At 43.1% G+C, this 20,513-nt stretch overlaps 1 protein-coding gene across 1 annotated transcript in view; it reads left to right on the top strand.

The window, feature by feature from the left end:
* The window catches only part of Prep (prolyl endopeptidase), a 124,795-nt gene that overhangs the window by 974 nt on the left and 103,308 nt on the right, over positions 1-20,513 (top strand). Inside the window, exon 2 of the mRNA XM_008850296.2 lies at positions 4,600-4,674. Within this exon, the coding sequence (XP_008848518.1) occupies positions 4,600-4,674 (75 nt within the window). The remainder of the gene's footprint in view (positions 1-4,599; positions 4,675-20,513) is intronic.

Here is a 20,513-nt window from a genome sequence, read left to right as displayed (position 1 = left end):
CTCTCTCTATATATATATATATATATATATATTTATAAATTAGTTTGGCATTTTGAGAACTGAATTGAATTTGAATCCAAACATGATGGCCCACATTCTTGTACTAATGCCAGCTTCTCAGGTTACTTAGAATCGAGTAAAAATATTTTTGTGTAATACAATTCTATTTTTTTCCTGTTTGCTTTGATCTGATTTATGCCAGAAAGTGTATTCTGAAGTACATCACACATTGGGGTAAAGGGTGCTGAAGTGTTAAAAGACATCGGGTTTTTTAAAAAATTTATTTTTATGTGTACGAGTGTATTGTCTGCTTGTGTGTGAGTGCAGCCCTGTCGTGCAATGCCCATGGAGGTCAGAAGGAGGCCTCAGATCCCCCTGGAACTGGAGTTAGGACAGTTGTTAGCTGCCGTGTGGGTGCTGGGAATGAAACCTGGGTTCCCTGCAAGAAGAGTCAGTGTTCTTAACCACTGAACCATCTCTCCAGCTCGTTTTTTTAAAAATGTTTATGTGTTTGCTTAATGCGCATGAGTGTTTTGCTTGCTTGTATGTAAGTGCACCCATGTCATATAATGCCCAAAGACTCCAGAAGAGCCCGTAGGATCCCCTGGAACTGAAGTTTCAGATGAGTGTTAGCAGCCATGTGGGTATGGGAACTGAACCCAAGTCCCCTGGAGAACAGCTAGTGCTCTTAACTGTTGAGCCATTTCTCCAGCCTGAGGACATCATGTTTTTAAGTGGACTTCTACCATAGCATCATTTCTTTGACCAAGGGCCGCCTGGTAACCATGCTCCTCAGTCTGTTCAGCTGCTTGCTTATTAAATTTGCCCTAGCTGTTCAAGAAGCTCCCTTCTTATAGTGTAATTTGGGAGTAAAGCGATCCTACTGGGATGGGAAAGAGGGCTGCATGATCCGATGAAGATCTGGATGTTGTCCTGGTGGTGTTAACTTGCCAGCCTTGTGACTTTCGGCACATTTCTTGTCTGTTAAAGGTCTTTTCCTCATACAGTGACTGTTAGGACTGAACATAGGACTTAGCTTGGTGGTGGAGGAAGACTTCTTCATTCATCTGCATGGTGGCCTAGCTCTGCAGTGGGGCAGATGGGAAGACATGTGACTGTCTTGACTCTTAATTCTTGAGGGTGTTAAGTTTTCAGGGTAGATTAACAGTATCAAGCACTACCAATTTGTAGGTTTGATTCATATTGTCTTAGGTTTTGCTTGTTTGTTTGTTTTGTCCAGGGATGGGGTTGGGTTCTGCTTAATTTTTCCCCGCTTCACTCTTGTGTCAGTCTTGTAGTTTCAATTTTGTACTTGTTATGTTTTAACATCTCCTGAAAGGGTCAAATAGGGACTTTACGAAGATATCTATTAAAAATTACAAACTATAGCAGGAAAATACAGAATTTAATACCTTCTGGTTACTTCTTACCGAAACCCTTATGATAGCAGAGCCTTGTGACCGTGGCTGAGCAGAGGCAGCCAGGTCCAACCTGTGACTCTCACAGAGTATGGTGGCCTGATAGCACAAACAATTGATAACTTTCCTGCATCAGGGTTCTTATACCAAGCCCTAGGTTTGGCTTAATGCATTTTCTTCGTTTGTAGTTTTTGGAGGATGGGCTTGGTCCCTGCAGCACGTGCTGGAGATGACTGTAGCTCCCTGGCCCCTGAGCATCTTTCAGTCATGCTTGGCAGTCTCCCACTGAATGAACTACTTTTGTGGATTTGTGTCTTCTTGAGCAGAAATTTGCAAACCTGCCATTCTCATGTAGTGCTGTTGGCCCTTCTACATCAGTGTCACTGTCAGGAAATGTAGGCCTGCGACAGAGCACTCAGCCCGCTAGAAGGTGTTGAGTGAGAGGAGAATTTGCTAATTGAGCTTGGGAGCTGGCCTGTTGGATAAGGGAGAAAAGAAAGGACGTTCCTGGCCCAGAGATTATAATACAACCATAGTTATGCAGGCCTCTACACATGTGAAATTGCATTTGCTTGTAGGATAGCAGGAAGACCCTTAGGATCAGACCTTGGATGGTCAAGCTTGGATGCAGCCGAGGAGCAGGACCTAGATTGATGGGTTCTGCTGTGTGTACCAGTTTGCACTTTTTTCTGAAGGTAGTAGGCAGGCTCTTGAATGGTGCAGTTGAAATATGGAACAGAGGGCAGAGGCTTGCGGAGCCAGTAGGTGCCAGGTCTAGTGGAGGCAGGGGAGATTCGGAGTTGAAGTAGCTCCTCTGAAGCAAGCTCTGGAGACTTCTTAGATCTCAAAGGAGAAGGTGACATTCATGAACATGTGGACACAGACTTCCAAGCCAGCCTGGCGGAGAGTGCCGAGAAGCCGATGCCCGCTGCTCCCGTTCCAGCCCGGTGGCTCCGACTCCTGCGCCATCCAGGAGAAACCCTCTTGGTGGCAAGTCCAGCCTGGTCTTGGGTTAGCTCAGACTGTCAGACCCTGTCTTTCTGTTTGTTTTCTCCATGCTTGTGAACTGCACAACTTGAGCCTGACTGCACATCTCTTGATTTGTTTTATTAAAAAAGAAGCACTTTATGTACTGCTTAAAAAAAAAAAAAAAAGAAATATGGAACAGAGTTAAGCAGTGCAGAGCCTTCTTGGGGCTCTCACAGTGTCATAACTGCTTGGGGGAGGTGGGGGATGGTTTGCAGACTTAAAGTAGATGAAGACTTAGATAATCTAACTTATATTCAAGGGATGTGACTCTGTGGGGTGTGGTCTGTAAAAGAAAAATAAAATGAAGGGGACATCGTGGGCTCTGGCTCCTTGGATTGACAGTGAATGTCCTAGGGAGTCAGCTTCTTGTCCTCGTTAAAATGTCTTTGCAATAACTAGCCTTAGATGACAGTGCCAGGTCTAGGAAGAACAGGACTGTTTCCTCAGTGGCAGTCACCATTCAGAGGGCAGCTTGGCATGCGGTGCACTGGGTTCTCAGTCATATACCTGCTGGCTTACACTTGGCCAGGCTCACTCATAGCAGGGTGTTAGATTCAGACTTTGGGGTCAGCTACAGATGGGCTACATCCTTGCTGCTTGTTAACCCTCAGACCTATGTCAGTCTTCAGCTGTTCCCAGCTTCTGTTTCCTCACTTTCAAAATGAGTAGACCTCACAGCAAGGGATGGATGAGGTAATGTGGATGAAATCCATGGTGTGATTTAACTTACAGCTATGTAAATAGTAAACCCATTGACCTTTATCCTTACTAACTTCTCTGAATCGTAATTTGCAATCTTTAACATGTAGAATGTAAAACACTTGTAGATGAGAAGAAAAGACTTTAAAATTTCCATTCAAAATTGGTAATATGATGAGGCCCCTTCAGGCCAGTATTTAACCTGGTTTTCATAGTCTCTTGCTTTTGTCAGTCAGAAATGAGATCCCCTCCAGGTCTTCTACGAGTTGTGCACGCCCTAGAGTTCTCTTAGATGAGAGATGCAGAGAGCCAGGTGGTGTAGGCCAGGACTTTGGGCTTACCCAGCAGCTGACGCTGGGACTTTGAGTAGCACTAGAAAGCACATTCAGGCTCCCCTTTCGAGGAGAGTTTGCTCTCTTCAGGGGCGAGCCCTAGCCTTCTGGTATTGAGTAAAGCAAGGAGACAAGTTACCTATTAACTTTCCCCACAGCCCAATACAAGAAGCCTCAACCAGAACGTTAGGTTCACTAGGGCTAGACTGGAGAAACTTTGATAATGGGTTTTGGTTTATTGGATTAATCTTGACCCTATGAGATGGAAAGATTGTATGATTTTTTTTACCTTTGGATCGATCATGTCTTTGGGTAGGATCACCTGGAGAGTGATAACAAGCTGTCCTGCTTGTTTCTTTGAGGACGAAGCCCTGAAGTGTGTGCTGTCAGAAGCCCCCTACCTGTGTGCTCTAGAGGCTTCCCCACAGCCAGGCTCTGCCAATGCAGAACCCTTTTGTTTCAGGGGTCAGGGTAGTATAAATAGATGATGGAGTTTGTGCTGTCTTATAGGTATTGAAAGAAGGTATTCCACAGTGGTACATAAAAAAGAGGGCTGTAGTTTAAGCATGTTACAATGCTTGTAGACCAGCCTTTGTAGCTGGCAACAGAATCCTACTACATATTAGAAATTTGCTTTTTGGTAGTTTAGACTTAAGGTAAAAGTAAAACTGTCCACATGCCATGTCGTAGGGAGCCTTTCTAACCATGGAAGCTTGGCAAGAACAGGAGCTAAGCACGTGTGTGGTGACCCCCTTCCAGACGAGTCCTTTTGAGCCCGATGCATTGTGCATTTCTGTGCTTTGCCCTGACAACACATTTTGGAGTTTCTTTAGCCTAGCAGCAGGCCTTTGTTTCATGTCGTGCAGGCTGAATGGTCTCCCATTCTGACCTTTCCTTTCTTCTCTCTCTGTCTAAAACATTCTTTTTGTGGAGAGTGACTTGACACCTTTGAGAACCTGCCAACTTTGGTTCATGTGGTAATGTGGGCAGACATGTTGCCAGTGAGCCAATTATTGGTATTTTTGCCTGGCCCTTTCCCATTTCTGCATCACATACAGAATATACAAATTTTAATTGGGTTTAGACTCTATTTGCTTAAGACTTCATTTTGTCTTTTGCAGGTACAGGATTATCATGGACATAAAATTTATGACCCTTATGTTTGGCTTGAAGACCCAGACAGTGAGCAGACAAAGGTAATTTGGGCTTATAGTAGAAGATAAGCAACCTTAGTAACCAGCACCAAACTGCAGGTGCCTGTAACTGTAGCTTTTCTTTCTGGTGTCTCCCTGTATTTCTTTCTGCCTTGGGACAGGGTGTCTAGCTGTGGATACCACCACTTTTGTCAGATGGTTCCTGAGAAAAAAAGAGGAAAGCATGTTTAGTCCCCAGAGACCTACATGTAAGTATACGTGAGTTGTAGTGACGTTGGAAAGAGTATTTGAAGTGAAAATTTAGAAGGAAAGAAAGAAAACCGATTTTGTTAGAGGAAAAATGGTATGAAGGAAAACTAGCCTAAGGTATTTGTCAGGGGCATAGGAATGGAAATCTATATATGGGCAAACTTTAGATTTTGATAACTCAATGTTGGTTTTAAGTTACTGATTTTTAACTCAATATCTAAAGATATTGTAAATCTCTTTAAAGTTAAAGATATTATAAATATAAAAACACTGTTATGTTTTGTAAAAGTTGGCAAAGGGAGAACTTTCTAGTCTTAAGAACATAAAGCTTGCTTCTCTTGGAATGGATGGCATTTCAAGGATTCAGCTGAAGTCTCATTTCATTAATGAAGTGGCCCCTCGGTGCTGTGTCCTGTGGAGAGTTTTTCCCCTCTATATAGTGAACCTTATAATTTATATTGTAAATGGTTGAGTTTGCTTTGGAGGGGGTGATGTTTCTCAAACTCATCTTAAGTTCTTCAGCTCTTTAAGGTACTGTCATACGCATATCACATAGTGCATAAAAGTCTGTGTATTGGGTCTGGGGAGGTGGTTCGGTCAGTAAAGTGCTTCCTACATAAGCATGAAGATGTGAGTTTGGATCCCTAGCACTCATGGAAATTGGGGGCTTGCTGGTCAGCCAGTCTAGCTGAGTCAGTAGACCTCTGACCTCCACATATACATGCGTGCATATGCACCTGTGTAGACTTGAAGATGTACCCCTCCCACAAAGAACATGTATACTCCTTCTAATGTGTTCACTATTCTACAGATTTGAACATTTTTTAGAATCCCAGCATATATTTCCTATTAAAAAAACAAAGGTCAAATGCTCTCCAGATAGTTCTCTAGGCTAACTTCCAAACCCTGAACCCTAGTTTCTCTATATCCTGGGTGTCCAAGCCACCATAAAGACCAGCATTCCCTGGAGAACTGAAGTCACAGTTCCAAATCTGCTCAGATTTGCTAGAAAGCCTCTGCTTCAGATGTGTCCCTGGCTAGTGGGATTGCAATCTCACTGCTCCGACAAGGAAAGGAATGGGGCCTAGTGCAACATGGAGCGGGGAAAGTGGGCAGAAGGAGGCCAGGTCTATAAAGCTCATGGCCGTCTCCTCTTCCATCCCGTACCTGGGCTTGTGCTTTCCTTCCTCCCTTCTTCACCTCCGCTCTGTGACTGGAGCCTCCTTTGTAGAAGTTCTTTTAGCTGCTTCCTACCCTTCGCTCCTGAAGTGAGCACACGCCCATTTTGAGGTTTTCTAGTGGTCTTTACTTCTGTCTACAATCCAGCACTTTCTACTTTCTTTAATTCCTTTCAAGAATGACAAAGGTCTCATGGTTGAGAATGAGTGATATTTGAATTTAATTGTTTTTTTCTAACAATTTCCTGCATATCCCCTGGAAAGCTGTCCCTGGTGAAGGTGAAGTGATAATTACTTTGCCTGAGGTATCAGGTCCAACTTAGGATTCTCCAGCCTCTGATGGTTGTTATCTGAGGAATTTAGCAATCTCAGAATGACCCAGATGCACTTTGTGTGTTGATGACCTCATGAGTTGCTGGTCCTTGGTTTGTAATGACTGGTCCTGTGGATGATAAACCACTTATTAGTGGATATCAGGCTTTCAGTTGATGCATGAAACTTTGCTAATTAGTGGTCTTACATTCAGCCCTTGATGGATGTTAATAAGACACTACTATTTTTATGGTTTATATTTATTGAGTGCCTACTGTATGTCAAACACTTTACTGAGAGCTGCCTACCCTGTCTTGTTTAGTCCTTAGACTCTGAAGTAGATATTATTTTCTGAATTTAACATTGAAGATATTGAGGTACTAAGTTTCCTAGGTCACTCACCTAGTGTATTTCCAGGACCGGAGCCCAGGTAACAAAATAAAAGTAGAAGCTGAAAGATTGTGGGGTTATAATGGGGATTCAGGCTGTAGGAATTGATTCATGTACACGCCTGCCGGCCTCCACTCCTGCTGCCTCCTGTTCAGACAGCAAGGTATCAGAGTACGTAGCCTGTGTCTCGCCCCTGCCTTCTCATTCACAGCTTTCTCTTTCCTTTCTAAAGAGGCTTGGAACTGCTATAGCTTTGGTGGTATTTGGAATTGAATGCATTACATCTTGTTCTCAGATCCAAAGGGAAGAGTAGAGTTTGTTTTCTTTCTTTTGGGGAGTTATACAGGGAATTGAACGTGTGTATGTGTGTGTGTGTGTGTGTGTGTGTGTGTGTGTGTGTGTGACTGAACCTTAACATGAGTGCTGGGGAATCCACACTCAGGTTCTTGTACTTGTGGACCAAGCACTTTACCTACTTGAGCTACATCCTTAGCCCCCAGGGTGTATTTTTCTAAGAAGCAGAAAAGTAGTGGAAACATTTTCTGCTTCTGCTTCTTAGCATCTCCACAAAGGTATGTGAGCCGTAGTTCTTGGGGTGAGGGAGAGAATGTTTACTGCACGACAACAACCGTGACTTCTTGTTAAATTTTCAATAAGACCAGTCAGAAGTAAGAAACGTTTGTAGCTTTTTTATGCTGAGTTCTGAAATGGCATCAGTGGTTTGATTTAATCGACTATTTAACATAGTCTGTCAAATTCTGAAAGTACCTGGCCCTTAGACTTTATCAGAAGAAAACCAGAGCAGACATGTAACTTGGAAAATTCTCCCAACAATGATGTGGGGATGGGGAGGGGCTGAGTCTGGATGATGCCTTTCAGGTTGTTAGTGCCTGCATAACCCCTATTTCATAGATGTTCCAGATTGTAGATCACACACAACTCAGAACAGGAAAGACCTGACTCAGCTTCTAGAAGGTTCTACCTGGCCTGTTGACCATGGGCCCTTCTAACCTGAGAGCAGGTGGTCCTGGAGAGAAGACAGGAGCCTACCCTGTGTTTGTCAAGTTAACGGGCCCTACTTGGATTAGTCACTTCTAGGACTGAGAGGACTGTGGGACCAGAAGGCAAAGGTATTTCACATAGTTGAGGCCCATGGCTTTATCACAAAAGAACAGGGTTTTTTTTTTTTTTTTTATGATTAAGGTTTCTTTGTTGTCTAATATGCTGCTTGTTTTTGTTAATGTTCAGCGAGTACCAAAAAGTAATGGATACTTTTAAAAATGTACTTCTAACATTATATGAGAAGTGCAGTATTCCTTTCCTCTAGTTTCAATTTCTAGATGTGTTTCCTGAAAAGCGGCTGCATCTCACTCTTTGGCGTGCCTTTCCCTCCCACTCCTGAGTCACTTGGCCTCAGAGGGAGCTCTGCCATCCCTTGGTCTATTTTTTATGGGAATGTCCCTGCCCTTAGAGAGTAGTTGCTGAGTTCAGCTATAGTGAGAAGTATCTATGTATGCTGCCCTTACTGGCTTGCTGGACTCTCAAGCCCTGCACTCTGGCTTGATTGTAGTTTCCTGGCAGGCCTTGCTGGACAGCAGCTGCCTCCTCCAGAAGTCTCTGGTACTTGCTAATGTAACCAGGCCTGTGTATGTGAACCACAGTGAAATCTCCAATAAGATCCTGGGTAACCAAGGGAGTTTTCAGCATGACAACAGAGTCCAGGGAAGCTTGCTGTTCTTCCTGGCGATTTGAAAATGAAGTTGGCAGTCCTAGCTCCATGTTCCCATCCACAGGTATTTCTAGCTGGCTTGTCCTTGACAGTCTGTAGAGTTCTGCAGCAATTTTGCCAAACCTCAGCTCAGGGGGTCTGTTCCCTCCTGCCCTTGAAGGCATTGTGCGTGTGATGATCACTGTCCTCATCTTCACCTTCCTAACCTGTCTGGTGTGTGTCCTTCCTTCCCATGGCAGATGAACAAGTGAAGCCCAGACCCCACACTGCCTTAGCTGTTCCAACGTCTTCCTCTCGGTGGGTCTCCTGGCCTTCCAGGTGTATTCTGTTAAAATCTTACCTTACCATGGGCCACACCTCCCACTTTCTCTGACTAGCCACAAGCTACTCTGCATGTTCCTGGATGTAGTTGCAACCCCTTCAACACCTCCCATCAATGTGTGGCTAGACCTTGACTCATGATGCTTTGACTTACTGATTTTACAGCATTATAGTGGTGCAGAAGCAGTGCATACTGAGGAGAAAGCATAGTTGGAGGTTTCTTTTAACATTTTATTTTTTATTATTTTTTATTTGATTTATATGACCATTTTGTTTGCATGTATGTAAGTATACCGTGTGTGCTTGGTGCCTGTGGATGTCAGAAGAGGGCCGCCCGATTCCCTGGAACTAGAGTTATGGACCATCATTAGCCACCATGTGTGTGCTGGGAACTGAACTCAGGTCTCTGCAAGAGCAGTCGATGATCTTAACCACTGAGCCATCTCTCCAGCCCCGTCATTGGAGCTCTTGCCTTACCTGCAGCACCTGCAACAAGTATAACAGTGTATACTGTTGAGCCACAGGATGGTGAGAGTCACCCTCCAAAATTCTGCAGTGTATCTGTTGTATTGCTAAGCTGTGATAGCCAGTTGGATCTAGTAAATGCAGTATTTTAAACCTGTAGTGGGTTCATCAGGCTCTTAAATTGAACTCCTGTAAACCATTGTCTTAAGATCTGTGGTGGCCCATTTGCCAAATTATTGACTTTCAAACATCATTGGACTGTGCCCAAGGCAACTGTGGACACTTGTGTATCCTGGCAAAGGGATACTCCTCCCCTTGACTCTGCCTTGCGTCTCGGTTGGAGGTGGTTTTCTTTGCTTTTCTCATAGGGGTATCATCTCAGATCACAGGGGGAACCCTAATGTCCTGTGTATTCTCCGTGAGCTGTCAATGTCCATACTGCATGTTTTGCCCCCCTCCCCAGTAATGCCATTTCTTTTCACTTCTCTGGCTTGGTTTTATAGCCTGAAGGTCTAAATAGAAGCAGTATTCTATAATCTCAATCTCTATCTTATCAATCTCTCTCTATCAAGCCTCCACCCTCTTAGTTGAATATTCTAGGAGTTGTTACTGTGTCACTTACTGAAGGGAATAGAGAGAGGAAGCATTTATACCTTTGAAGGCAATAACTGTAACTCCAGTTGTCTAGTCTGAGTTCATCAGAACTGTCTTGGGATTGAGTACATGAGGAGCCATGTAGATAATCAGCTGCATAAATATGATGGCCTTTTTTTCTTTTTAGAGCTGCCCTTGACAAAGGAAGACTGAAAGCGGGTTTCTGTGTCCTGAGAGAACTCTTGATAGGAACCAGAAAAAGGAAAACCATTTTTGTGTGTATATTCTTTCTAAAAAATAAGACTGCTATTTGTTTCAGAGACTGCAAGGCTAAGTCTTTGATGTCCTGTTCTAGAACATTGTGAACTTTCTCTTCCCCTCCTCCACCAACTCAGTTGTTGGGGGAGCCCTGTTACACTTGCTGGCAAGGGCTGTAAGAGTAGAACAGAGCGCCTTGGGTCTCATGGGTTAGGAGCCTGAACTGGCGCCTCTTTTTCTCATGCACCAGTACAGCTTCTTTCCTTAGCAGGAAAGATTGAAATCTTAAAAGTCCGAGCCTCTTCTGGGACATTTAAACAATCCCAGAATTTCTACATAGATACATAGATATCTCTTCGTGTAACAGAGGTAGACACTAGGGAGATAAAGGCCCTGCTGTTCCATTCACTGCATCTGCTGAAATCAGTTTTTCTGTTTGCTTGCTTTTACTTAAGTTTTGCTCTCTACTGTTAAACCTAGGCATGTGTAGCAGGAGTTTCTGTTCTGTAGTAGTCTGGCCTGGGTAGACCTGGAGCAGGTGATTTTCCTAATGTGAGTCCAGAGCTGTCTCTGGAAGGGGTGATGTGGAGCTAGGTGGGCCGGGGTCCCTCTGACTGTGTCACCCCATCAGACCACTAGGGTTGCAGGAGAGCCAATGGAGTGGAAGCTTGTTCCTGGGATTTTCAGTGCCATGAAGCACTAGTGAAATAACACCAAGCCCTGAGAGAGCCATGAAGGCTGACTCGGGGAGTTGAGGCACACTGGAACTCAAAGCTATGAAAGGCTGGTTTTGGTTTACTGTGTTCTTTGAAGACTTCATGACACATGGGAATATATCTTGTTAGTAGCTTGTTTCTCCATCCTATGAAAACTTCTGTAGAGTGGGATGGATTATTTGTTAGATGATCCAGAAGTTACAAAGACACAACCTGTAGTCCTTGGTTTTCTGTTTCCCTCTATGATTATAGGAAGCTCTTGAATCTGGGATTCATTTCTATGTATCTATAAGAAGAAATAGGGACTGGGGGGATGACTCAGGATATAGTGCTTGCTATGCAAGCATGAGGACTAGAGTTCAGATCCCCCAAACCCACTTAAAAGCTGGGTATGTATGTGGTAGCCCACTTATAATCCCAGTGCGTAGGAAGAGATACACAGAATCCCAGAGCAAACTGGTTAGCCAAATCAGTGAGCTTTGGGATCTGCAAGAGGCCCTGCCTCAATACGTAAGGTGGAGCACAGTCAAGAAAGACACCTGATATCAACTTGTGCCTTCTTTCTCACACATTCCATATGTACATACAAGTGTGCTCACACACATGTGAGCACACATATATTACATACATGTGACTATACAAAATTAAATAAAGAACAGTAACATTTTGTTTTCTCATTTAGCTGCATGGTAATGATACCCAAGTGAGACCATGTGTAAAGCTCCATGTAACATATACAGTGACTACTAGTGCCTAAGAAGTGCTGCGATCAGGCCTTCCCACTCTGTTTGCCTAGCTGCCAAGTCAGTGTTGAACTTTAAATACTCTTCATTTATAAAACTTGACTGGATTTTCCTTTTGAGTTCTGGATTTTTCACAAAAAGATACATTCTCAGCATTGATTTTTTTTTTTTTTTTTTATGGACCCCATAATTTGGACGTGTGGTTTCATTATTTGAAGTGGTCCTCATGTCTGTGATAAGCACTTTAATAACTAAGTGATCTCCTAGACCTTAGGTCCAATATTTTCAAGCAGGAGGCAAGAGTTCTTCTGGGATTTTTTTTTTTTTTTTTTTATGGTACCCATAACTTGGAAGTGTAGTTTCAGTATTCTGAAGTGTGGTAGGTAAACTAGACCAGTGATCACCTTAAAACTGTTTGGTGCCTCCCTTTTAATTGATATGTTGTGACCCCTACTGGCAAAGCAGGCCTATAAAACGTACTTCCACCCGTTCATTAATGTCTCACGTGAGGACCTGGATGAATTATACTGTATGCCACCCTTATCTAGTGCAGACAGAAAATGCTTTAAGTAAACATATTACCACATATTATCACAGCCTTCAAGACTTCTTATGTCTCAAATGTCTCATTACTTCCTGTGGGAATGTTTAGCCATAGTACCATTTATAAACATACTTTCTGTAAATCCACACTTGAAGTATGTATTTAGGGTACAAATTCCTTTTGATCTCTGCTTGGGTTAATTGTCAAAGGTATGAGGAAACTGCTGTTACCAGCCACTCTTTCTGTCTACCTACCCTGTTCTTTTTCTTCTCTTGTCTCTCATCTTTTTTATTTTACATTTTTTTGTGTGAATTTCATACAGTATATTCTGATCATATTTAGAATCTCCTCTCATATCTTCAGCCCCCTTGCTAACCTCCTCACCAGATTTCCTGTACACACACACACACACACACATACACACTTTAGATAGAGGCCTACAGAATCAGGTTTGTGTTCCCAAATGCCCTTCAGTTTGGGTTCCTACACTGGGGCCTGATCAACCTACTAAGAGTCTCACCCTTAAGACTGAATCTCCCCTTCCCAGCCACCATTTGTTACCAAAGTTCCTCAGGTACGGTTGGGGTTTCTTACCCACTTCCCCACATATATGTTGGGACTTTGTTTGGCTTGAGCTCATGTGTGACTTGTGTACGCTGTCAGCATTGCTGTGCGTTCATGTAACTGACCAGCTGTCTGTAAAACTGTTTCCTGTGGTCACCCTCTCTGTCTGGCTTGTACAGTTCTTCCACCCCCTCTCCAGCAGTGGTCCCTGAGCCTTGGGAGGCAGAAGTTTGATGCAGGCGTCCTATTCGGGGATAAGCAGTCTGCAGCCGCTTATTCTCGGTGTGCTGGCCAGTGGTTCTCTGTATTAATCACATCTGCTTTATAAAGAATCTTCTCTGCTGAGAGTTGAGAGATCACCTTAAGATGATGTCTCTCACTTTCTGTATCAGAGTTTTAAAATTATTTCTTAGTGTGTTGGGGAGGCTCTAGGGATCAAACTCAGGTTGTCAGGCTTGCGTGGCAGGTGCTTTTACCTACTGGCCTTGTACCAGTGTTTGATGTAAACAGTAGAAACTGATTCTGGCTAAGTTAGGAAGTAGAGAAGTCACAGCAAGGACTTGAGGGCAGTTCTAGGTTGGATTGAGAGCCCCCCCCACCCCGAAGCAAGTAGGCTCCAGTGCAGGAGTTACCACTTTATACCATGATAACGGGGTCTCCATAATTCAGCCCTACATCCCTTGTTCAAGGGACCATGTCTCTAGAGGAGTCTTCATCAGCAAATTTCAGAGAAGAACTCATCTCTCGGCTGTACTGTTGTAGTCAGGGGAAAGATGTGAGAGGAACTCAGAGACCTTCTTTCGCTCTTATGGTGGCAGGACAGCCACCTGGGCTTTCTGTCCACTTGGGAGGAAAGGAAAATGGATGCTGACTGGCCTTAAGGCCACAGGCCCATTGGTCTCATTGTCTTGTCTTTCTCCTCGTAGTCTCTCACCTTCTATTTTCCTCCATCTTTGGGCCCCTGTGCCAAGTGTTAGGTTATATATACTGTGCTGTGGTGTGTTCCAGCTTGGAATGTACATGCTGACCTGGGCAGGACGGAAATTGCAGGTGGCCAAGCCATTTTCTCTTTGAGCTTTTAATGGTAGTGTTGAAGGGAAGCTGAGCTACATCTTGAGTAGAGGCTAGGATCCTAAACCCATTTGGTTATAATCAAAGAAACCACCGTTGTAGAAGGGTTGACCCTTAAGCCACTGATAAGATGCTTAAAGACAGTACATTGGCACATGACATTTCTCTTTTACCTTTGGCGGTTACTCAACCTTGGTTTTGATGATGAGAAATGCTGACAGTAGGTAACAACTGGGGCTAGGTGTGCAACTCAGTGGTAGAATGTTTACTTAACACGTAGGATGTCCTGGGTCAATCCCTAACACCCAAGGAAAAAGAACTAAGTCAATTGTAAAGATAACTGACTCTTCCAACCTCTCTTTACTTTAGTTATCTCAAGTGCATTTACCATCCCATTCTGCTCTGCCCAAAGGGAACAGCACTCACTCAAGAAGTCACCAGAGGTACTTGTTTAAAAGCATGGAAACACAAACTCTACTTCTGGAGCTTCTGGTTTCAGTAGTCATCTCTGTTCCTATCCGACATGACTGAAGAGAGGTCATGGCACCTTTGCTTTTTGTAGGGTTGCCTGCAAGGGACTGCAGCTCTGCTCATCACCCTGCTCTTATTTATAGCATCTTCGTAAATTAGACTGTGTGTGTGGCTCTAGTTTTTCTTGTTGGGGAAGCCCAGACATGTATCATCAAAAGGCTCCTGGGACTCTTTGAGGGGTTCTGAGCATCTGGACTAGTGCTGTTTAATCACACGTGTGGTTCTCTGGGGCGTCAGCTCTGCCTCCATAAAGTCTCCCCTTCCTCTTTGTTCTCATGGATGCCCACACCGCCCTGGGGTAGGAGTGATCTGGATATTCATCAGCTTCCTGCTTTTTCTTCCGTCTTCCAGACTTTTCTGTCAGCAGTTCCCGAGAACTCTCAGAGACCTTGGAGTTTGGTTATTCACGAGAAGGTGGTAGTATGTAGTCATTAAATGAACAACTTTAGAAGTAAAAAGACAGGGTTGAAGTCTAGCTCTACAATTTTAGTGGATGTGTGGTCATGTTTTTATCCTTTTTAAGCTTCAATTTTCTCAACTTGTAATTTGAAGAAAAACTACTTCATTAGGTTGCGGTGGAAATTAAATGATTAAATGGTTTTGAACCGTTTGTCAACATCACAGGCAAGTGCTCCCTGTTGCACTCATCAGTGAGCAGATAGCGTGGAGATTATCTGCTTCTTGGGTTTGAAAGATCTCTTCTATAGAGCTGTGTGGGACAAGTTCTTGTATTACAGTTAATTTTTAAGCATTGCCCACATTTTTATGTGATTTTCTCTCCAAATGAGCTTTCTTTTTGGAACAGTTATTTTAAATTATTTTATGTGTATGACTGTTTTGTAATTAAACCAGGTGCATGTAATGCCCTTGGAGGCCAGAAGAGGATATAGGATCCCTTGGAATTGGACTTACCATGCTTGTTAGCTGCCTTGTGGGTGCTGGGGACTGAAGCTGGGTTCTCTGCGAGAGCAGCCAGTACTCTTAACCTCTGAGCCATCTCTCTAGCTTCCTTCTTTTTAGATCAGTTTTAATCATCGTATTTCTTAGGAAATGTTCGTTTCGTAGAGGCTTTATAATTTGCTAGGATGAGATTGAATGTAACACTCTCAGTGATTTCCGCTGCGTCTGGGCTTGTATTTGTCACTTTGGATTTTGAGTACCGGTTGCTCCGCTTCCTGTGATAGCTAGTGCTTTTTAAATTTCCTAGTTTAACTAACTTACAGCTAGTGCTTTTTAAATTTCCTAGTTTAACTAACTTACAGCTAGTGCTTTTTAAATTTCCTAGTTTATTGGTTTGCTATTTTTGTTCTACTTTTAAGAAACTTGTGAATGCTTGGTTTCATTTCCTTTTTCATTGATAATAAACCCCTTGGTGTAGATACTTTTTTCAAGCTTCCTAGCCAGCCCTGGGGCAAGCTTTGGTCAGCTTCTGGTCTTGGTGGGCTAACTTCTTGTCACTCAACACACCATGGGCTTCTAGGAGAATTGTGCCTGAAACCAAGTCACAGCAGTGCATAGGAGAGAGTTGTGATGTGGCTTCTATTACTGGGGTTGAGGGCGTGTGTGTGTTCAGCTACAGTCTGGTCTGAGAGTTCATGTAATGTAGTCTTTTTGTCTGTTTAGATCATGCACTGTTTTCCAGCTGCCTCTCCTGTGGTAGGGAAAGATAGTCTTGTTTCTTTAGTTTTCAGAGTCCTCACAGTTCTATGCCTCCTAAGATGAGCTGTCTATCTGTCAGTGTGTTATCTCTGACCCCAGTACATCTTAGTGCTTTATTTTGTAGAACTGACGGGAAACTGGGAGTGGAAATGAATGGGGTTTACTTACATGAAAAATGTTGTTGGGAGTTAGCACAGAATAGAGACAGTGGTAGCTGTAATGCCCTTGTCAGATACTGGTGCTAGCCGCCTAGACCCTGGCTCCTCAGTGAGAATATGCAGTTGGAAATGATAAGATCTGATGGGGCACGAGGGCTGACCTCAGGCTGTCTGAGGACATAACTGTCAAGTTCCAGCCCAGCTTTCCATGTGAGTACAAAGTACTCACCTGAGCCAGATGTTCCTCATCAGGTGCAGGAAAATCACTCCTCTCAGTCTATACAGTATATCCAGATATGTACACTCAGTCTCAAGCCTGTTCCATACACATACCATAGCAGTGGACCAGGTGGGATCTACTGATGTGTGTGAGTCATGCAAGCAACCCTTCTACCAGTCGTAGCCTCTCCTGTGTGGATTTCCCACTGGCCCTAGATCTGAGGATCTGAGGAGTGAATACTATGGTTGGCCAGCAGAGGTCAGGCACCCTCTCTTAAAGGTACCCAGAAGAAACAATTCTTTTGTTACCACATCTCATGAACTTTAAAGTCTCCAGAACACTGTTGAGCTTCAGTCTTTTCTGACCCCTGGCTTTTAGAGTCTTTCTGCGCCATGTTCCACAATGCTTTTATGTGCATATTGATATGTTTTTATGGTAGTTAATAAATCAAACATTTAAATTTTTATTATTTCACTTAATTTTCATAGTAATTCCTTAAGTTAAATAAAACAACATGTGTGTGTGTGTGTGTGTGTGTGTGTGTGTGTGTGTGTGTATTTATTTTCTTATTTGTACACATTTGTGTGGGGGCCAGAAGTTGACATCAGGTGTCTTCTTCAATAGCTCTCTAACTTATTTTTGAAACAGTCTTTCACTGCACCTGGAGCTCACCACGTCAGCTAGACTGGCAGACCGGCAATGCAAATGTGGGTTCTCATGCTTGCCCAACAAGCATCTTATTGCTCGAGCCATCTCTAGCCTCATGTCTTGTTTTTCTCTTCCAAATATACTTACAGTATTTTTTGGATTCACTTATTGATAAAATAATTATTGAGGAGATGTGCGTTTCATATTCTTATGACTAGGTATTTAGTAAAGTTTGAATTTTAAATTTCTTTACCACACTTGATCAGTAGAGCCTTGGAACCAAATATGGTTGAAATTTTAGTTTGGATGGGTGATGACTGGCATTGAGATGGTGTTTGACTCTTAAGGTAAAATGAGGTTTCTCTTTCCTTCCTGCTTGACTGTGACTAACCCCAGTGAGGGAATAAACTGTTATACACATTCAGGGAAGGCAGCAGAAGGGCAAGAGAGGTCCCACTTGTTCTGTTGGTCATGAGCCCTTCTAACCTGAGATCGGGTGGTCCTGGACAGAAGACAGCGGCTTACTCAGGGTTTGTAAAGTTAACAGGACAAAGGCTTTGGTGGCCCTACTTGAATTAACTACTTTTTAGGATTGAGATGACCACAGGATCAGAGGCAAAGGCATTTCATGTAGTTGAGGCCTATGGCCTTGTCACAACAGAACAAGCTTTTTTCCTTATGGGTTAAAAAATTTATTATTTTTATATTATGTGTATGAGTGTTTTGCCTGTATCTATATAAGTGCATTGATGTTGTGCAGTGCCCATGGAGGTCAGAAGAGGGCGTCAAACCTTTGGAACTGGAGTTATGGAAGGCTGTTAACTGCCATATTGGTGCTGAGAACCAAACCCAGGCCCTCTGCAAGAGCAGCCAGTGCTCTTAACTGTGGAGCCATCTATCTCTCCAGCCCTATAAAGGATACTTTTTAAAGATCTGTTTTTTTTTCTTTTTTTCTTTTTTTAATATGCCCCTGTATGTTTGTCTGTATGTGGGTATGTGCACATAAATGCAGGAGTTAAAGTGGTTGTGAGCTACCTGACGTGTGTGCTGGGAACTGAACTCTGGTCCTCCGCAAGATAGTGCACGCTCTTAACTGCTGATCTGTCTTTTTAGACCTAAAGGATATATATATTTCCCCCCAACCCAAAGTATGTTTTTTAAAAATGGAGTTCTCACGTTATCTCAGAAAGTGCGGCACTTTTATCTTTTCTAGTTTCAGGTTCTATATGTGTTTTTGAAAAGCAGCTGCATCTCACTGTTTGGTATGCCTTGATTCCAGAGTTCCTTCTGCCCTGCCTGCTCCCGAGTTCCTTGACATCAGGAGAAAACTCTACCATCCATGGGCCTATTTTTTATGGGAATGTCCCTGCCCTTAGAGTAGTTGCTGAGTTCCACTACAGTAAGAAGGGATCTGTATGTGCTGCCCTCATCCGCTTGCTAGACACTTCCAGCCCTGCAGTTTGGCTGGATTGTGGTTTCCTGCCAGGCCTTGCTGGACAGCAGCCACTTCCTCCAGAAGTCCCTGACACTTGGCTAATGTAACCAGGCCTGTTTGTATATGTTATACTCATCACTAGGAATCTGCAAGGGATTGTGTCCAACACCTTCCATGAACACCAGAATCCTCAAACGCTCAAGTTCCTAGTGTAAACTTTTATAGTGTTCTCAACATAACCTGTGTACTTTAATCATCTGTAGATTACTTATTATAATACCTTCTACAGCACTTTGTAAATAGTTTGTACTGTATTATTTAGGGAATAATGACAAGAGGGGAGGGGAAGGGAAACCTGTGTATATTTAGTACAGATGCAGTTATTTTTTCTAAATATGTTTGACCCATGGTTGGTTGAGTCCAAGTCAGGGTATGGAAGGCTAGTTGCATACATGCAGCAAAATTCCTCCAAGTCTGTGGGGTGTAGATAGCACCATCCTTCTTGTTGGTGGCATTTGAGAAGACAAGGTGTTGGTCCTCATGTGGAGGACTCCCTAGGTCCCTCCTGGTCATCCTGATGGCCTACAGACAGCACCTGCCTACCATCCTGCCCTGAAGGTGGTTTCTCCTTCCTTTGTTCTCCTGTGGCATTTGTTCTGACCCACCCTTAGTTCATCTTGCTCATCACTGTGTTGTACATTTTGCTTTGTAGAGATATTCAGTTACTGATTCACTGTGGGCATCATGTTTATTCATTTTATATAAGAATTGTAAAAGAATTTTAAGTGTTTCTTTTTTAAAGATACTTATTTTTAATTATGTGTATGATTGTACCTGTGTAGGGGTATGCACACGTGTAAGTGCAGTGCCCGCAGAGGCCAGAAGAGGGTGTCAGATCCCCTGGAGCTGGAGTTAAGGTGGTTGTGAGCTGCCAGACGTGTGCTGGGAACTAAACTTCCTTTCTGTGGAAGAGCAGCAAATGCTGTTAACCACTGAGCCGTCATCTCTCTAACCTCAAGTATTTCTTTTTTTATTATGAAAAAAATATGTATATATAAGATTTAGTTTAAGATTTATTTTTATGTGTATGAGTGTTTTCTGCATGTACGTATTTGTACCACATGTGTGTCCAGTGCCCACAGAGTCCAAAAGAGGGCATCGGGTTCCTTGGAATTTGTGTTACAGATGATTATGAGCCACCATGTTGGTGCCGGAAACAGAACCTAGGTTCTTTGTAAGAGCAGCAATTAGTCATACTCAGAGCCATCTCACGCCAACTTTTATTTATACTTCATCTTTGAAAGGCAAAGTTAGAATACATATGTCTGCTGTAAAGCAATCAGTAAGTGAACCCACATCTGTGTTCCATAAATGTGTGTATATTTTTAGTTGCCAATTAAAAATCACTTAATTTATAGTTTTCAATATATTTTCATATCCATAAACATTGTGAGATACCTAAAGATATCTAATATGTATTGCCTCACATACTTAACTATTTTTGTGATGAAACACTTATACTCTAAGCTATTTCAGATGTACAATAGTGTCATTAACTCCAGTCACCACAATACACAATAGACCTCTTGATTTACTCTTTACTCCTCCTGACTGGTTTTGTGTCCTTTGGACCAACATCTCCCCAGTAACACCCTCTGCCTACCATCCAGATCATTCCCATTTCCTTATTTTCTCTGTGGGGTTAACTCCTAGATTCTGCATCTAAGTGATATGGTGAAGTGTTTGTCTCTGCCTGGCTTATCCCATCAGACTTGATTATTTCATGTATGAAAGTACAGTGCTTGTGAGGGCAATGAGAAATATTCCTCTTGAAGGCAGGGTAGGTGGTGGAGTCTCCAGCTCCCAGACTCAGCCAGTCTTACCTGGTAGCTTCGCTTTTCTTCTCCAGTTGTGGTAAGGATGCTTATCACAGGTTCTGCCTTGTGATAAACGTGTGTGTGCTTGGCACAGTATTAACTGTAGCCACAATGTGTATAGCAAATCTAACTTACTCATCTCGGACAACTGGAACTTCTCTGTCCTTACCCTTCCCTCCCTTCCCTGCTCCCTCCATGCCCCCCTCCCCCATTCCTCCC

The sequence above is a fragment of the Nannospalax galili genome, unplaced genomic scaffold (assembly GCF_000622305.1).
Source record: "Nannospalax galili isolate Female #2095 unplaced genomic scaffold, S.galili_v1.0 scaffold324, whole genome shotgun sequence".
In the NCBI taxonomy this organism is placed as follows: Eukaryota; Metazoa; Chordata; class Mammalia; order Rodentia; family Spalacidae; genus Nannospalax; species Nannospalax galili.
Note: the sequence above shows the minus strand (reverse complement) of the source record. Positions and strands in the feature narration are given on the sequence as shown.